The 19,106-nt window shown below is 44.9% G+C and overlaps 1 protein-coding gene across 6 annotated transcripts in view; it reads right to left on the reverse strand.

Annotated features, from left to right (window-relative positions):
* Nucleotides 1-19,106, reverse strand: part of Fbxo36 (F-box protein 36) — an 87,272-nt gene that overhangs the window by 3,820 nt on the left and 64,346 nt on the right. For 3 of the 6 annotated variants that reach the window (XM_003474427.5, XM_013157331.3, XM_063237176.1), the window contains 2 exons: nt 7,709-7,885; nt 7,361-7,619 (listed from right to left, as the gene is read on the reverse strand). In XM_003474427.5, coding sequence (XP_003474475.2) covers nt 7,398-7,619; nt 7,709-7,885 — 399 coding nt within the window. In that variant the 3' untranslated portion in view covers nt 7,361-7,397. Of the gene's footprint in view, nt 1-7,360; nt 7,620-7,708; nt 7,886-10,618; nt 10,675-19,106 lie in introns of those variants that run through there. The other 3 variants (XM_063237177.1, XM_063237179.1, XM_063237178.1) reach the window with 3 other exon arrangements.

The following is a 19,106-nucleotide window of genomic DNA, read 5'->3' on the forward strand; positions in this document are numbered from 1 at the left end:
GTGTGGAGGTGTGGAGGTGTGGCCTCGGGGCTCTCTTGTCCCTGCCTTTATTCTCTGAACTGTTCCTCTACTCTGCTCCCCAGGCCTTTCCAGCGTGAGGCCTCTGCTTTGGAGCCAGCCAGCTTGGCGTTCAAATCCCCCAAGACCCTGAGCCAGATGAAACCTGACCTCAAGTTGTGGGTATGAGGGGCTGGGTTTCAGTAACAAGAAAGCTGACTAAGATAAAACACAAGGTAAGGTAGCCCTCAGGAAGAAAATTTGGGGACAAGGTGGGTATCGGAAACTATTGTAAATGTGACTTCCTGGGTGTCCTTACCACTGAGAGAGCTACAGCCTTGGGGAGTGCAGCGAATATCTACCTTATCTGAAAAATTCATCAATTGACTGGTAGGTATTTAAGAGCCAAACACTGCAATCAGTTTCAATACCTGTCCTGACACTCACGGGTCAGTTAGTATCTTTGGGGCACTCACTGTGTATAGCACTTTTATTCTACTGGGTCTTTGCACTTCACTCTGGCTTCTTTTTTTTTTTTTTTTTTTAATTTTATTTAAGGAGAAAAGAAAAAAAAAAGCAGGGAAAGGGTACAAGTTATACAGATTTACAGAAAAAAAATGAACAGTAGGAAATCACTAGTTAATGGATTACATATTGTCATCTTAGAAATAATTGTTCAAGTCACAAAATTAAAGCTTGTAAAGTGGACATTCCATCAATGATACTGCAAACAGTTCTGTTCATTGATCCAATAAAACTCTGTGATATCATTTTCTATCTTATACACTTAAATATACATGCAGTTATATAGTTTAGAGTACTTTCTTTTCCTCTCTTTTGTACCATGACTATTACACATTTTGGGTTTCATTGCTCCCACGGTTCTTATTACTTTTTTGGAAGAGAGTAAAACCAAATGTGACATAACAGAACAGAATCGGTCAAGTCAAAAGGGTGGACATAATAGATAATGTAAAAACATAATACAGGTGATCAACAATGGTTACCATAATGTCTCCCGCTATCTCTAATAGAATTGCCTATATCATTAGTTATAATACAATTGAACAAAACAGTAAAGAATAAAACCGACAAAACCAAAACATTGGAGACATTGTAGGTCTTCAAAAGTAGCTAAAAGTCAACAAGAATGGGCGTCATAATGAATCTCATTATCTTCACAGCTGATGCCTAAACTTTCGAACCTGATACTATCCAGCAAAACAGAATAGGGGAACATCAGTTAAAAACCAGATGGTGAGAGTAATACAGGGCTTTGAATCAAGGTAATGAAAAGTCAAAATGGGTTACTATAATATATCCTGCTATTTTTTTCCTTTAATTAAAAGGATAAAGATAAAAAAGTAAATAATGGAGTGGAGATTGAGATAAAAGAGGGCATAACAACGAAACAGCGCAGATCAAAACATAACCATTTAAGCAGAATAGTGTTTCACCACCAGATAATCCTAACCTAAAAGTAGTTACCATATTGTTTCTTTCTTTGAAATCCTTGAGTACAACTTCGTATACTGTAGCATTAAGTATATCAAAACAATGTAAAACCATTCAAGAGAATGACAGCATTACAGAGTATTTAGAATCGACTAACAGAAAATGAACAATGGTTTCTGTATAATCTCCTTGTCTTTAAAAGGTTTTTGCTTATACTATCGTACATAATAAAATCCAATAAGATACAGCCTATTTAGACCATTGGAGACAGAAGGACAAAAGCTAGATGAGACTTCAAAACAAGATGATACTAAATCAGTATTACCTATTAAGATGTCATTTTCTCCAAAATAGCTGCTCCTATCATCCAATCTTCTCTGCCTCATTTCTGTTAAGCTCTTTTTCTGTCAGTAGCTGTCAGTTTGTCTTCTTCATTTTGTTCTCTGCTCCATTTGTTGTGGCCTCCCCGCCACTATTTCTGGGTTCTTTGTATTTTTCTTTTTTTAGAATATCCTGCAATACTTTCTGTAGAGTTGAATTGGTGGTTGCAAATTCCCCCAGTTCCTCTTTATCCTGGAAGCACCTTGTTTTTCCATCAATTTCCAGGGACAGTTGTGCAGGATATCTCAATCTTGGCTGGAGATTATTATCTTTCAATGCTTGAATTATTTCCCCCCATGCTCTTCGTGATTTGATGGTTTGTGCAGAGAAATCTGCTGTAATTCTGATGGGTGTTCCCTTGTAAGTGGTCTGTTTCTTGTCTCTTACAGCTTTTAATATTCTGTTCTTGTATTGAATTTCTGGAATTTTTATTATTATATGCCTGGGTGTTGCTCTGTTTGGGTTGTAGGTAGCTGGGGTCCTGTATGCCTCATACATCTGAGTATCTTTACCTTTTGCTAAATTAGGAAAATTCTCCTGGATTATTTCTGTGAGTAGCTTTTGTAGTTCACTTGTTTGCATCCCTACTTCTTCTTTTATGTTCTTAATCCTTAAGTTATGGATCCTCTTATCATCTTCTTGTCTTTATATTATTGCTGTTTGTTTCTTTGTTATTTTTAAGAAGTTTTTCATTTCATTCTCCCATATTACAAGTCTGCCCTCCAGTTCAGATAGTCTGTCCTTAGTTTCTTTCAAGCTGTTATGCCAGTCTTCGATAGACTTCTTAGTATCTTGGTAGTCCCTTTGAACCTGCTTCACGTATTCTATGCTTTCTCTGTTTTCTCCATCAAACAATTCTCCCCTTTTTTTCTGTTCTTCCATTCCATCACCTGTTTTTTCTTGGGTGGTGCTTAGCATTTCTCTAACTATTCTGCATACTTCTAGCTTCAGGTCGTTGATAACTTCATTCCTGAATTGGTCTATGAGGCTCTCTATATGGTACCTTATGTGTATTGGTGCGGTGTCTGCTATTGCCTGTTTCTCAGAATTGGGGGCCGAGGAGACTTTCTTGTTGCTGCCTCTTCCCATGCTGCCTCTTCTTCTCTGTTCCTTATATATGCAAGCTTATATAAGAGGCCCAGCTTCTCTCCCAGTCAGCCACAGCCTGATCGAATTGCGCCAGTTAGGTGTTCCCGCTCACCGCTGCACACCAGGGAGTTACGGACCAGGCAGCCTACACGTCTCCCCTCCCGGCCACCGTCAGGCTCTGGGATCTGGGTTGGGACAGTCTACCAGGTCCGCCGGCAGCGTCACGCAGGCCAGGCACTTTTCACCAATCCCGCCCGAGAGGGGGATGTGTGGCTGGAGTCGCCACCGCGCCCTGCTCCCGCAGGACTGCTCGGGCCCAGAAAGTCCTCTGCTGGAGTCAAACTGTGGTAGAGTGTCAGTTTCTCTCACTCACCTCACCATAAGTCAGTGCACGCCTCCCTGCCGTTCGCAGATTGCCGTTCTCAGAGCTTCTGCACGTCTCTCCCCTTGCCGAGCCGCTGTAGAGGCAGCCAGCCGCTGCACGGCGGGAAACCCAAATCGCGGCTTACAATGGCGCGGTTCCAGCCTCCACACCGAGTCTTTTCTGTTCCTGTTTTAGCACCAGGACTGCATTCCAAGTTGGCTTCTCTCAGCCCAGTTCGTTCCTGAGTCAGCAGAGCATATCTCCACCTGCTTATGTCTCCTTAGTCCGCACCATTTCTGGCTTCTGAGCCGAGTCTTTCAGAGAGCCGCCGGTAGTTGCTGTTATCTGTCCGCCATGTTCTCCCAGAAGAGTCAAATGGCAACTTAATTGTGTGTACTGAGCAATTGGCTAGATCTTACATCTTTGACATCCTCCATAATATATTAAAAGATCACTGTGTGTCTTTCCGGTCTGTAAGAGTCCTTCCATGAGGCCTGTAGGCCGTAGAAGTCTCAGTAAGCAGTCTAGCCGGGACAGAAATTCTCAGCACTACGTTGTGGTCAGGGCAGCCATGACACCGGAAGTCACTCTGGCTTCTTTCAATCAATAAGAGTAAACTGGGATTCTGTGGACACAATGGCAACTGATACACAGTCCTTGTCCTTATGCAACCTGCCTGCTGTAAGAGCCATTATGGCCACCTAGAGTGACACGCAAAACAAGGCTAAAGAACATTTGACTTTTCAGCTGTTTAAATGAAACTTTAATTGATAAAAACACAAAGAAATTTTAAAAAACTGTCACTAGGAATAACTCTTTGTCAAATGAAAGATACAGACCATAGGTGCTATCTGAACTTGTAAGCCTCAAACTACAAGTACATGAGCCACAAATCTCCATACACTTAAAAACTAGTGTGGAGATGGCTCGGTGGTACAATGCTTGCCTAGCCATAGTGAAGCCTGGAGTTCAATCCCCAGAACCAAATGAAAAGGGGGAGGGGGGGGCAAATGAGGACCCAAAGATAAACCAGGAATATTTTCACTGGAAATTAAAAATAAAGTTTTAAAATAGTTATATATTACTTTATTTTAAAATAATGAGCCTATTATTAATATAACTTTTCATAAAAGCATATTTTTAAAAAAAATTAGTAATAGTGGCTTTGCTCTACATATTTTTGAAAATTTCATTAATATCTATCTTAATAATAGGTGGGGCCAGGGATATAACTCAGTGGCATAGCACCTGCCTGGCAAGAGTGAGGTCCTGAGTTCAATTCATGGTGCCAAAAATAAAAAAAGTGGATTCTCACATTTGCTTCTCTGCAAATATGTAAGTGTAGCTTTGATTTTTTCTTTTTGAGACGAGGTCTCACTATGCCCGATATCCTCCTGCCTCAGCCCCGATTGCTGGGATTACAGATGTAATTATAAGGGTACAGTCATGCCCAACCTGTAGTTTTGATACCACATTCATACATTTCCTAAAAGTGGCCATGTTAATGAATTTCTTGTATGAGGTTACATTAAAATCTATTGATTTAAATACCAGCATTTTGGTAGGCGGAGGCAAGAGGATAACAAGTTCAAGGCCAATTTGGGCTACATAGTGAGACCAAAAAATCACTATAAATGACTTAGCCTACATTCTGAGGGGCTCCTATCTATCATTTTGTAACATAATGCTTTGGGCCAGGCATGGTGGTGCATCCCTTTAATACCAGCACTTGTGAGGCTGAGGCAGGAAGACCACCAAAGTTCCAGGCCATCCTGGGCTACCTAGTGAGACACTGTCTCAAAGGGAAAAAAAACCACCATGCTTTGGTCATTTGGAAACTATTGATTTCACTGAGTTTATTGACCTTCCAATTTTTTTTTTTTTTTGGTCTTTTTCTTTTTTATCGGTACCAGGGATCGAACTCACGATCGCTTGCTTGCAAGGCAGGTGCTTATGCCGCTGAGCTAAATCCCCAGCCCCTCAAATGCTTTTTTTTATAACACACAATATTGTTTACATCAGTTACTGTGCATATAAAAATCATAGTTACTTCATTTATGTGAAATGTCCTGATTTGGCAAATCCACAGAGCCTGAAAGTGGTGGCCAGGGGCTCAGGGAGAGGGAGCTAGGGACTGACTACCAACTTGGCCCATGTCTCTATTTGGTGTGTTAGAAATGTTCTGGAACTCAAGAATGATGAAAATTGCACAGCCTTGTAGCCAGATGAAGACCACCGAATTATACTTCAAAAGGGTGGATTTGATGCTCTGCAGTTCCACTTCAATTTTCTAGAAACTGCATGTGTTAAATTACCACTGATGTTATTTAAAAAGTACTTAAGCACTTAAGAATACTTTAGGTATCAGACACTGGACAAGCTCATGGAGGTTGATATAAGTTCTCCAAAACTCTCCCTTTTGAAGGCATGAATGTTACCATTGCCAACGAACACTGCCCTCATTTTCCTTGGAGATCAGCCTCGTTTTCAACACTGCAGTGATGACCAACGCCACCGCCAAACATAAGCATGGGTTCCATGGAAAATGCAAAGCGGCTTGCAACTCGGCCTCATAGCTGCTTTTCCTCGAGAGAAGCTGTGAGGTCAGTGGCGGACGTGCTCTATGCTGACTTCCATTTTGCCGCGCACTAAAAATACATAAGCTTCAGGGAAAGAACTTCCTAAAAGTTAATGACTTTTACTGTTTCCTCGAGGATGTCTGCAAGCAAATCTGGCCATTGTTAGGCTGCAGCTGCAGAGTGGTAAAGAATCCCGTGACCCTGGGTGCTCTGGGGTCACTGCTTTGACACCAGCTAAGGCATCAGCGGTTCCCCCACCACTGCATTTGCAGCATCAAAAGTAGCGACACAGTGGCGCCGTGATCAGCTAGAGGAGGAAAGTTACACCGCACGTTGAATGTTTCAGAGCCATTGCGTTTATTTCCAAGCATGCCTTGCCTCTGAGAGCGATGAACACAAGACAACCAACAAGTCCCGCGGAAGCCACTGATCTGGCGGTTTGTAAGATAGAGGCACAGCTCTGCAGAGAAGGCATTAGCTCAGCCTCTGTGTTTGCAGCGAAATCTTTATCAGACGCGCCAGTCTCCTTAGAAAGTGGCACTGCCGTGGTTCTTTTGCTGACTTTGCATCCAGCGGGGCATTCAGCGACACCGCTGAATGGGTTTGGGGCAGTTCAGAGCAGCAACTAACCCAGGCTGGTTCTCCAGTTTTTTCTCTTCTGGGTTGAGATGGTGTAATGATCAGTGTGTAACTGTTTGCAAACACTGTCACATCTACATTTAAAGCGTTCCTCTTGTCTTTAAATGATTCTTCTCAAAATGATGCCTGGAATACTTAGCAAGAACCTGTTTTTAAAAACCAAATCAAAAGCCAGGCATGGTGGCACACATCTATAGCCCCAGCACTTGGGAGGCGGAGGCAGGAGGATCACTGTGAGTTCGAGACCAACCTGGGCTACAAAGTGAGCTCGAGGCCAGCCTGAACTGCACAGCAAGACCCTGTCTCAAAAAAGACAAAACAAAACAAAACAAAACAAAACAAAACAAAACGAACAAACCAAGTCAAACTGAAACAAGAAAAAAAAAAGGCTTTAAAGTGAGAGGCAGTCCTAGGGAGTGTACCCTCAGCAAGGTCTGAGCCAGTCTTCGCCAGCTGTGGGCCAGGCCAGAGGCTGTCTGCATAGGGGACGGACCCACAAGGATGGGACCCTGAATACAAACTTAACAGAGCAAAGCTGAGAAGGCAGCTGCACTCACCCAAAAGTACCACCTGGGGCACCTGCCCCCATGTGTGCATGTGAAGCTTGATGTGTACAGCTGCCCAGGGGATTAGTAAAATACACTTCTAGGTGCTCTTGCTGGATCGTGAAGGTGTGACCTTGGTACTATGGTCCCAGGCCTTCCGGATGTTTCTGCTATGCAGCCAGCCAGCCATGAACGGAACCCTCTGAAACCATGAGCCTCCTAAATTGTTGGTGTGCAGTACTGGGTTCAGGAATGGGAAAGTAACCCGCCATGACACCAGGAAAAATTCAAAGCCCAGTTATCCTTTCAAATGCTTAGATAAAATAGGCATCTGCAATCATTTATTGTTTACACATAGAGGAAACTCCTCTCTTGTGGGTTGGGGGGAGGGGTGAGCAGTGTTGGGAACATGGTGATCTGAGAGGCTTTCTGTCTTCCAGCCCATGTTCCAGGGCCAGGCTTTGGCATCTGAGGTGGACAGAGACGGTTCAAGAAAGGCCCTGGTGACCAGGTCCTGCTGCAGTTGTGGGCAGACCCTCTGTGCTTTTCAGATGACTCCAGAATCACTGTCTTAAGACACAAGAGAATTGGACCCTGAAGGGAAGAAAGGTCACACCTCAGCTCCCAGTGGGTAGGAAAACGTGTCCCTAAAGTAGCACCTGTTGCTGGCTTCCCTGTCTTTGCCTCCTCTTGCGGAGCTGCCGCTGCAGCTGGAGCTTATTGGTGAAAAACATCTGTCTCCAGCCCATGTCCTCTGCCAGGGTCCTCATGTCGGGAGTGATGGTGCCACAGGCCGACTGAACTATCTGCTCCCACAGCACGTCAGACTTGCACAGCTGTGGGTGGGGGAAAAAAGAGGTGAGTTAGAGACCCATCCTCACCTGCAGTCACTGTTACACTCCTGCTCCTGCAGGCATGTGGAGGAAGGAAAGGCAGACACAGGCTGTGCACCAAGAAACCTCTTTCAGAAAAGATGCAAGTACACAAATACCTAGGGGCAAGAGGGTGAAACAGTTTTTGCTCAACAGAACAAAGCAACTCCTTATCTCATTTAGGATGCAAAATGCAAGACGGTTACAGGCACTATGACCACAGATACAATATGTATCTTTAATTTCCAGTTACCCATGGGTCAGCAGCTAGCAATGGAGTGGCCGATAATGTACCCAAAGCTGCCTTAGCTTTCAAGGCTGACTTACACTGTTTGTGCTCTGTTTATGTGGAATGCTGGGAATGGGACCCTGAGCCTTGCACAGGCTAAGCAAGTGCTGCACCACTGAGCCACACACCAGCCATAAAATACATTCGAGATTTGTTTTTAATCTATGATGCTGAGGATGGAACCCAGGGTCTTGCACACCCTAGGCCAGCGCTCTGATGTAGAGCCATACTGCCGCCCTGCATATGTTTTAAACCCACAGTGAAGTCAGCACTGACCATCCTGGGTCTAAACATCTGATGACTCTGTTCACTAACAGAGCTCACCCCTCAGTGGTGAGCTGCGTAATAGGAACACAGGAGCCTCCGGATACTGCAACCAGAATCTGCCACTTCCTGGTGCCAGGATTCCATCCACAAGCTTTGCTCCCAGTCCTCTGGCTGTGTGACATGTCACCAACCACCCACAGCAGCTTGTAAGTCTACCTGCTCCTCAGACCAGCGGGCACAAGAATAGGGGAAAGAGAGTAACTTTCTCTCTCTTCCCTCCCTCCCATCCTTCTGAGACAGGGTCTCACTGTATAGTTCAGGCTGGCCTTAAACTTCGTGGCAATCCTTCTGCCTCAGCCTCCTGAGCACTGGGTTGTGGCATATGCCACTATACCTAGCCACGAGAATAACTTCAATGACACATTCACCTGTGGTCTTAGAACATCTCTAGCCCAACAGTTGTGCAAAGCTATTTTTATTGTCTTTCCAACTTCAAAGCTGCCAAAGTTCAGCTTCCATTACCCAAGGTTTCTTCATGCTATTTTCTCACTTGGCACCATTAATTATAGCAATGATTCTTGTTAGTCCCCTGCTGTGAGTACTCTCAGGACAGTCTTCCTGGGGCTAGGGATGTAATTCAACCGCTGAGTGCTCGCCTAGCATGTGGGAAATCCTAGCTTTGATCCCCAGCTCTGTGAAATAAAATGGAAGAACACTGATTCACTGACCCCTTCTGAAGGAGTCCGACCACCACCACTCTGGACTGAGCAGAGACCGCTTCAGGCCTCTTCCATCCCGCCATGCTTTAATCCTCGCTGAAGATATACAGTCACGGGCTAACGAGGCCCAGCAACCACAGCTACACCATACTGCCAGTCACTGAGCCCTACCCTAACCCTCACAGTGCCCCTTTATGCTCACAATCTCCTAAAACACCTTACAAATAGTACAGAAATACCAGACAGTCCCTTGTAGGTTCGCTCTGAAATGAACCTGTCCCAAATGAACTCATACTGTCATTTTTTCCCCAACACCTTCCCTAGTACGCCCTGGGATCCTTCCAGACAAATACAGGTCCTACTGATTATCGCCAGCTTTGGTGGTAAGCTACGGATTTTGACGTCAGTGATGATGTAGAAGGTGCTTGGGGAGTCATGCAATAGCCGCGCTAAGAGGCCTTCCCTGTGCCCAGTGTTGGACGCTGCCTGGGCCCATCCCCTCCCCTGCCCGCAGTGCTCGTGCATTCAAGGAAGTCAGCTGCTGACCTGACTTCTCCTTATCTTTTGGGGGTGCTGGTGGTGAGGATTGAATCCAAAGCCTTTGTGCTGAGCCGCGTCCTCAACACTTTTTCTTTTTCATTGAGACAGGGCCTCACTAAGTCACCTAATTGCCCAGGGCGGGCTCTAGCATGCTCTAGCCTCCCAGAGTGCTGGGATTACAAGTGTGTGCCACCACGCCCGGCCCTTATGTCTCTTTGAGTCAATGGCTGTTGCATGTGGAAATCTAGATGTGGAGAGAGTGAGTCCTGTCGAGGGCCGTTATTAAGTTGTACTGGTGGGGCTGGAGCACACAGGCCTGGCCCTGTCCTGCTCCAGGCCGCTTCCCACCCACGTCACCCAGATAACTGATTGCTCCTACCAGCAGGCTAGGAGAGGCAAGGAGCTGAGGGGCCCTTCAAAAATCAATAGGGTGAGGAATAGATTAGATACAAATATAGTCCATGCACACCGCTAGCCTACAGGAACTAGAGATTTGACTCTACTATTGATATAATGAAAATTAGGTTGACCTTGTTATTTTCATTTACAATTCTTTTTTTTTTTTCAATTTTTTTGGGGGGTGGTACCAGGAATCAAACTCAAGATCTTGCGCTGGCCAGGCAGGTGCTTTTGCCACTGGGCTATATCCCTGGCCTTGCAATGCCTTTTTTTTTTTTTTAAAGGGGGCAACTCTACCACATAAAAAAGGAGAAATGGTACAATTTCTTTGCTCTAGAGAGGGGTCAGGGATTTGGATACCTGAGCCTCTAGAGACAGAAGCACACTGTGACACCGAGAAAAAGGCTGGAATAGCTAAAATAGTGTGAAAAACTGATGAGTTACCAGGTAGCTCCTAAAAATGGCTCCCCAAATAAACCTTACCAACTTTGGGGTTGCTTGTCTCTCCTTCTGGAGTTGGATTCCAGTATCTTCTTGTCCTGAACAAAGAAATGAATGAAACAAACAAAAAGTAGTGGCAAGGTTTATTAGAAAAAGTCAAAGTGAAAAGTGAAGGAGAAACTAAACTGGTTCAGCAGTGAGTAAAACAGCAAGATAAAAATACATCCTGGAGGTTACAAGGTGAGCTGCCAAAAGTAAAGCCGTAAGAGTCGGCCATTTTTGACATCCATATCCTTCTGTGAGATCTAAATCTTAAGGAAACCTGGAGAACTTCTACATGGGGGTCCTGAGAGGCAGTGCTGGGTCATTCTATTGAAAACTCCGGAGAAGTGAGTGCATGCCTGGCTCTTTCTGCTCCTGAGTCCCAGGATTTTGTAATTAACAGGTCACACCCACTTCCCCAGCCAGTTTTGCCACACCCTAATCTCCTGTCTTGTCATTATATGATAGTGGTAAGGGAGAAAATTAGTCAGATTGTATATGTATTCTGACAGGACATCTCATTAGACTGGTTAATGAATTAGAAGTATTGAGAAAAAATAAGGATGAGTTTTTGGCTTGAATAAAAGCAGTGGCGCCAAAGATTTGGAAAAAAAAAATCTGTGGGAGGTGGAGATACTGTGAGTGAGTCAGTGTGAGGGGAAAATTAAGAGGTCCAGTTTTGACACCATTGAATGTGAGATTGCTGTAATATACCTACATGGATTTGCTGAACAAGCAGTTAGATTAAAAGGAAAGAAGGTAGTCAAGAGAATAATCTGAACTGGAAACGTGTTGCAAAATGATCAGTACATAATGGTATTTACAGTCCTAGATTAGGAACTATAGTCTGGGTGTAACGGAAATCAGAGAAGACAGCCCAAGGAGGAGCTCCGGAACATTCCAGATGAAGCAACCAGGAAGTGGTATTTTCAGCAAGGAAAACAAGAGAAGAAGGAAGAAAATCTGGTATTATCAAATGTGTCAGATGCTGTGGAAAAGCCGAATATGATACAAATAAAAAATCCGACTGATGTGGGCTGAGGTGGAGCTGAATGGTGGGTTAGGTGCCCAGCTTTGCGTGGCCCTGAGTTCAAAGCCCAGCACTGGGGAAAAAACAAAACTGACTGATGCATTTTGCAAGATCATGCAATGGCAACTTCGTCAAAAATATATCAGTGACGCAGCTGGGATGACCACTGATACACTGTTCCAAGGATGAGTCCATGGCACAAGAACAACAAACATGGACATGACATAGGCATTATGATGTAGTGATGATAGAGGACCTCAAATAACCTGAATAAGGGAAATACAACTCCCGACCTGCTAGATGTCCGTACTCTGAGTTTGTGTTCGCTAAAATCACAGAATTGTAGGAACCATGGAGGTTAAGTGTAGAAAGTATTTATTGAGAGAAACAAAGTTTCTAAGAGGCACAGGAAGGGATCCCGAGGGTTGCTGGGAACTCTGTTTAACAAGGGAGTTTTATAGAGCAAGCCACAGGGTGAGGTGGGCCTGAGGTGGACAAAACCATAGCCAACTAATGAGATTACAGGTACAGTTGCTTAGGTGATAGTGATCCAACAGAAAAATCAAAAGGTGGGCCTTGAGTGAGACAAAACTATGGTCAACCAGTAAGCTTAAAGCATAGTTGCTTCGGTAATGCTGATGAAATGGGAATCAATGGGGAAGCAAGCCACATGGCCAGCACACAGGTGGGGAGAGGGACCGAAGACTTTCCTGGGAAGGACAGGTAACGTCTTGGTCTTCTGCCCAAGGTGACACCTATGTAGCATATCAGCCACCGCTGTTCATCCCTAGGGGAAGTATGTGGGTACAGTTATTTCTCTACCCTGAGGCCTGATCTTCAGCTCCCATGAATACTGGTGTGAGGTCGGGCAAACCCTCAGGCCTCCATCCCAGAGCCTAGGACGATGGGGCTCCCTGTAGGGGCCCCCATCGTGGGCTCTGGCCCTGCTCCCACCACCAGATGTCCTGCTCTGCCCACTTCCTCTCAGTGAAACATTTGGTATGGGCTCTCGTGGTCGTGCTGTGTCGTGACAGCGTGGGTAAGCTCTTTTGTCTGGCCTCTGACCTGGAGGGTTGGGACATTTTAGAAAGGAGGGTCAGAATTGTAATTGACACAAGGCTGTGTCTAAAGCCGGCTAACATTTGGGCTTTTTTGGTTTCATTCCGTCATCAGCACAGAGCATGTCGCAGTTCTCATGTTGTGAATGTGCCTTTTCAGTATTCCTTATGCTTGGCAAGTGAGGTTTTGAAGAAATCGTGTCTTAGGTGGGTAGAGATGATTTGGTACTTCAGGCTCATCTACCTGACAAATTGCAAAAGAGAGAACATATTTCTCCTGGCTTCAATTCGAAATTCATCAGTCATGTTAGGCATGACACATGACACTGTCTTTGACCTCTGAGTTTCCATCCTCTGAATCAGTGGCTTTTCTTGGCCTCCGTGGACTCCCAGTCTTAACAACTGAATGTCCAGCTGGCCTGCAGGACCTTTCTTTCTAGTATCTTCTGAGAACTGGGTCTGGTAGCACACTCTTCTGCCTTCCTTTCCTGCTCACTGATTACTTATATTCCAGGGATTTTACATATGTTACCTCTAACTTTACAGCATGAAAAGGTTAACTACTATTTGTTAAACGTCTACTATGTACTAAGCACTGAATGTACATGACCCAAGGTTTGCTCACAACAGTTATACAGACTGGGCAGTAGATGATATCTTGTCCTGACTTTTCTAAGTATTGTGGCAAGGTCTTCTTAAGCAGTCTAGGCTGGGCTTGATTTGAATTTGCAGCCTTCCTAACTCAGTTTCCCAGAACATAGGGATTAAGGTGTGTACCTTAGCCAGCTTTGTCTGATTTCATAAAAGAAACAGGTTTAGATAAAGAACTTAGAGAGTAAGCTTTGGAGCCAGGAACTGAGCCCAAGCAGTGGAGCTCCACAGCCAGTGTTCTGAAATCAATTTATTTTGTTCCTCAAATGAGCAAAATACAGGAACAGATGTGGACACAGGAGCAGAGACATTTAGTAGGGCCCAGATTACTTCATTATTAAGTGGCAGAGCCACTGAATTGAGTACATTTTCCAGGTAGCTTGTCTGCCTTGGTACTGGAGAATGTAAGAAAGTCCTGACCTTCCATAGAAGGAGCAGAGTTTGGGGATGTGTCGGTTCCCTCAGTTGACAGGTGCTACGACAACAGATGGCATGACGACAGCCTCTCACTTTACAGGTAGGAGCTTCCTGGCCATGTGGAAGCATGTGCAAGCAAGGCAGAAATGTAAGCGACACACACACACACACACACGCACACGCACATGCACACACGCACACACGCTCCACTCTTACTGCAAAATTCTTCCAGAGTGTGCTTACTTTATCTATTACAGAAGCTCAGTTATTTAGAAGTATTACAGGCAGGCAAACAGGGCTGGGCTCTCAACAGGTCAGTGCAGAGACTGACAGTGCTGACTGCCGTCCCCCACCATGGGCCACTGCATCAGCCTACCTGGCGAATGCCAGCCCCTCACAACCTATGCAACCCCCAACCCCAAACGGCCAAGCATTCCACCCGCGCCAGCCCTTTCCCAGCCTGGAGAAACCGGCAAGTGCCACCTTGCTTTCCTCTCACAGCTACTCTCTTTTCAAGGGAAAAGCAGCTGGCATTATTTACTTTTACATTTCATCTAGTCTAAGCACACTCTAATAAGGGAAAAGAATAAACTACAAACAGAAACCAATAGTGTAATAAAGCACAATCATCTTCTGCGTAAACATCAAGGCCACAGTCATCCCATTCACATCATGAAGGTCACCGATAAGCAGTGACGTTGGTCTTTTTTTTCATTAGAGAATGCTTCATTAGTTTTTGTAATCAAACCCACGTAGAGAAGACCTTACATATCTACTACAGTGTGTTGCCCTGTACAAATGGGAAAAAAATTGTTTAACGTTTCTAGACCAATATGGCTGTTAATTTCTGTACGATGCCAACTCAACATGGTAAACTGGGATAACGTTTTCCAAAGTTGACAGCACAGCTAAAGTTTTTAAAAATTCAAATAATATATATGTATATATTTATATACAGAGACCAAATAATAGCAGCATCAATAGCAGCAACAACTTTTCCAGGTCCTGCAGTCATCTGAACAAAATTACAGACATCCAGCACACTCCGTTAAAAAAAAGAATACCCAGAAAACTGCAAAGTTCTGCTACTACTGTGGTACCTGACAGCTTCTCAACCATCATCTGGAAAGAAAAATTTTAGAGTAACATCATTAAAAACAGCCCTGACCCCAAAACACTGTGACACTAGGCTGGACATTCGTTATGTTCCTGAGCCTTGTAGCTCTTCTAAGGTGACTTTCTCCCTTCCTATTACATGTTCTAAGTGTAAGTAACAAAGGAAACTCTTGGGAGGATCCCCAGAAAGACCCCCAATTCCTAGAGCTCTTGTGCCTGGCAGTTATCCAGGCTGCACAAGGCCAGGCACCACCCTGTGGGCCCAACTGCTTGGAGTCGCCATGGGCTGAGCTACCCTGGTGGCAGTGCATGAAATTAGCTAACCGGCTGAAAGGAACGCTGAGGGCCTGGTTAGAGAAAACCTCTCATTTCAACTAGCGGGACAATGAAGGCCAGAGAAGACGCAGGTGCAGCCCCAGGTTCAGGTGCAAGGAGCCAAGGGCCTCCTTCTCTGGGTTAGCGAGGAATGAACTGCACCACACTACTCTGTAGCGAAGACCAGAAAATTCTAACACATTCCCATCACATTTATGTGGAGCCTGTGGTCACACGGGAACATCTGTTGCTCCACAGACAAACCGTGGCAGGGGAGTTTCTTCCTGAGCAGCCTATTATTCCTGAGTCACAAGCAGGATGACAGTAATTACACTCCAGCGAACACTGTCCTTTTCCTGTCTGGGCTGGTCCTCTCATCTGGGTGCTCCAGAGGTTTCTCGGGGGAGGCCCGCTCTCATCTGAAAGGCAGCCAGCAGGCCCATGTGGCTGCGCACCTTGGTGAATTTGCCTCGGGTCAATGCTGACCCCGAGAGAAACATACAGCTCTCCCAACACACCTGTGCCCACACCCAGGTTGTGCCTTTCAGAGCTGCCCGTTTGCACTAAGAAACACACTGTGGACCCAGCCAGATAATCCATGGATGCATCATGGGCTCAGTCAACATGGACTCAGTCAGCGTCAGAGTAGGCAGCCCGATGATCCTGACTGCTGGTGGCATTAAAGGCGACAAGCAGACAATTCCTCTCTGCTGGGAACAAGCACCTCAGACTCTCCAGGGCCAAGGCTACCCCCTCTCCAGAGACCCAGACTCTACCAGAGTCACACTGGGCATGAGTACCTTCCTGTGCTCACGTCACTTTGCATACCTGTACACAGGACATCGCTAGAAGGAATGTATATCACGTGTCATATGATTACCACTAGAGAACAAGGAATGTGGCTGAGGGATGGAGAATGGCTTTTTCCAATCTGACCACTGTAATGCAAACCACTCTTTTAGAAAATACAAACGGAACTGTTGCAGCCCTCCTTTGCTGAGCCAGGCACCCCGTTAAGGTGGGCATACAAAGCTAGGCAGCAAGGCCCTTGCCACTGAGCTTGGTGGTGGTAAAAGGCAAGAAAAGTGGGATATGCTCATGTAAATGCCCCTCAAGGGCCTCTGGGAGGTCAGGGTAGGTCAGGATGCTGCTCGAAAAGGAGCAAGGTAAGCGCCAGGGCTGGGAAATGGTTTGGGCATTCCCCAAGGCTCATGTGTGGGAATTTAATCCCCACTGTGCTATTAAAAAGGTGGAAACAACCCCGCCATAGTGCTTGCAGGAGGGCCTCTAGGGTGCAATTAGGGTTAGGTAAGTCCACCAGGGTGAAGCCCCCATGAGTGAATACCAGTGTGGCTTACATGGTGGAGAAAGCAGAGGACTCTTTTCATGTGACGCTTTGTGTAACTTTAGGACTCTGCCAAAAGCAGGTCCTTACAATCTCCAAAACTACAAGCTAAATAAATCCTTTATTTTGCAAGTCTCATTATGTTACACAGGCTGGCCTTGAACTTGGGTCCCCACCTCTCTCTTGCCTCAGACCCCTGAGCAGCTAGGATTACAGCTGTGCACCACTGCATAAAGCACACTCTTTTCTTTATTACCCAGCCTCAGCTGTTTAATTATAGCAATGCAAAACAGACTCATACAGCATGTGAAGGAGTCTGGCTGCCACCACCCTAGGAAGCTTCTTCCACCCCCGCTCCAGATGTGTAACCACAGGGTTAAAGAGGCCCAGCAACCCCGGCTCACTCTAACTCCCATTTTTCAGCCTTGCTCCTGGAAGACCACCACCACTCAGCACTGTGTTCTCAGGCCTTGTTCCTGGCAGGGAGCTGTAACTCCTTTCTGCTGAGCTCACCTCCTTGAAGGTCCCACTTTGACCTTTGCCTTTCATAGGCCCTCTTTATGCTCATGATGCCGTAACAGGCCTCACAGCCTGTACCAGAGCTTCCAGTGGGATGTAAGTGTCAGGGTGTTCCCTCTCAGGTTTTTTCTGAAATAAGCTGGCCTACTGAACTTATACTTTGTTTCCTCCTTTTTCCCTAAGCAAAGGCAAAGAGACACAAAAGAACCCAGCAGTCAAAGAATGGCATGGAATTGGCATGGCTGGGGCTGAGGGTATCAGGAGGCAAGGCCTGGGGCCCTGGGCTTGCAGATAGGGCAAAGGGGCTGAATGTCACCTTAAAAACAGTCACTGAGCTGGGTGTTGTGGTACATGCCTACAGTCCCAGCACCCAGGTTTAAATAGAGGGCTGCTCCAAGTTTGAAGTCTGCCTAGGCTACGTACTGAGTTCAAGACCAGCCTGCTACATGTGAGAAACTTGTCTCAAAAAAAAAAAAAAAAAAAAAAGGCCAATGAGGGGCACAATCAGTGTGCACTTTGGAAAGGCAATCTGAGCTTTAATGGATGAGTGGACAATATAACAGAGAGGAGCCAGCCAGGAGAAAATCAACCAGAGTCCAGGAGGCAATCAACCAGAGTCCAGGAGGCAGACACGGGTCAAGAAGTGGAAGGCCCAAAACGAGCTATTAGGTGAGACAGCCATGAGGTCACTGCGGACACTGCTGGGAGTGTTCAGGAGGCGAGGATGGCGGGGAGAAGACAGCAGGTGGAAGCTGCCAACAGATTGACAGCCCAGAATGTTAGACGGCACAGGACCAGTGAGTGTAAAACCAAAGCAGATCAAAATCTACAAATCAAAAGAAAGTTGCTGACTTTTTAATTTTGCCAGGTAAAGGCAACTCTTAGAAATGGTCATGTATAGTTCCTATCATTTAATAAAGGGACACCTTTACCATCCTGTGAACAGAAGCACCTAATGTTCAATAGAGATGGTCACGTGAGTGGAGTAAGTTTAGCTGGAAGCTCTTCACATCATCTTTTTTTCTTGTTTCATCATGGATTATAGTCACAGACTGATGATGCCAGTTTGCTGAATGTGAAATGCTGTGCAAACTACTTTTAAGAAGAGAGTGTGGGTAAGAACAGAGTTAAGAGGTTTCTGTCAGTATGAGCTGGCGGTATGGCTGGGGTAGGGTGAGTTTGGCATTCATGAGGCTCTGGGTTCCATTCCAGCACTGACTTCAGCAACAACAAAAGGTCTTCTATTATACAGAGAGAGGGGTAAAAATGTGGCAGCCTTGCATGGTGGTACATGCCTGTAATCCCAGCCCCTGGGACAGGAGGATCATAGTGAATTTGAAGCCAGCTCGGGCTACTTACTAGCTTCATGGCCAGATGAACTATACAGTGAGAACCTGACTCAAAAATACAAAAGAAAAATTATGAACTAAATGCAATGTAGTAACCTAGACTTTTAAAAAATTTTATTTTAAAGAGAAAAAAAATAAAAACAAAGATACAGAATTTCAAAAACAAGATAATAGGAAATTGACTGGTTAATATATTGTATAGTTATCGTCAAAACAGTTGCTCAGATTATAAAATATAGATGTGCATAAATGATCAAATATAAGCATGAATGACTTTTTCAATGAACTAAATCAGTAGTGTAATTATCTTAGCAATTTTGTGTGTATATATTTTTTTTCTTTTTCTTTCTTTCTTTTATCCTTTCACCCATCCCAGCTGTTCTTTGTTTTTGAGCTGTTTCATTCCCTTTCACAATATCTACTACAGATTTTGGGTCTTATTAACTTTTTTAGTTTCTTACACTAGGGATACAATATGATGCTTACACATGTGGTCCTAGTCTATTTCACTTACAAATATGGACTCTAGATGCACCCATTTACTTATAAAAGCCTTCAGTTCATCGTTCACAGCTGCATAGCACTCCATTATATATTTTAAAATCCATTCCTCTGTTGATGGGTATTTGCTTTGTTTCCAAGATCTAGCTATTGAAATTGTGCTGCTATAATCATGGGTGCACAAATA

The sequence above is a fragment of the Cavia porcellus genome, unplaced genomic scaffold (assembly GCF_034190915.1).
Source record: "Cavia porcellus strain 051 isolate PalLab524CR breed Dunkin Hartley unplaced genomic scaffold, mCavPor4.1 scaffold_26, whole genome shotgun sequence".
Lineage (NCBI taxonomy): Eukaryota > Metazoa > Chordata > Mammalia > Rodentia > Caviidae > Cavia > Cavia porcellus.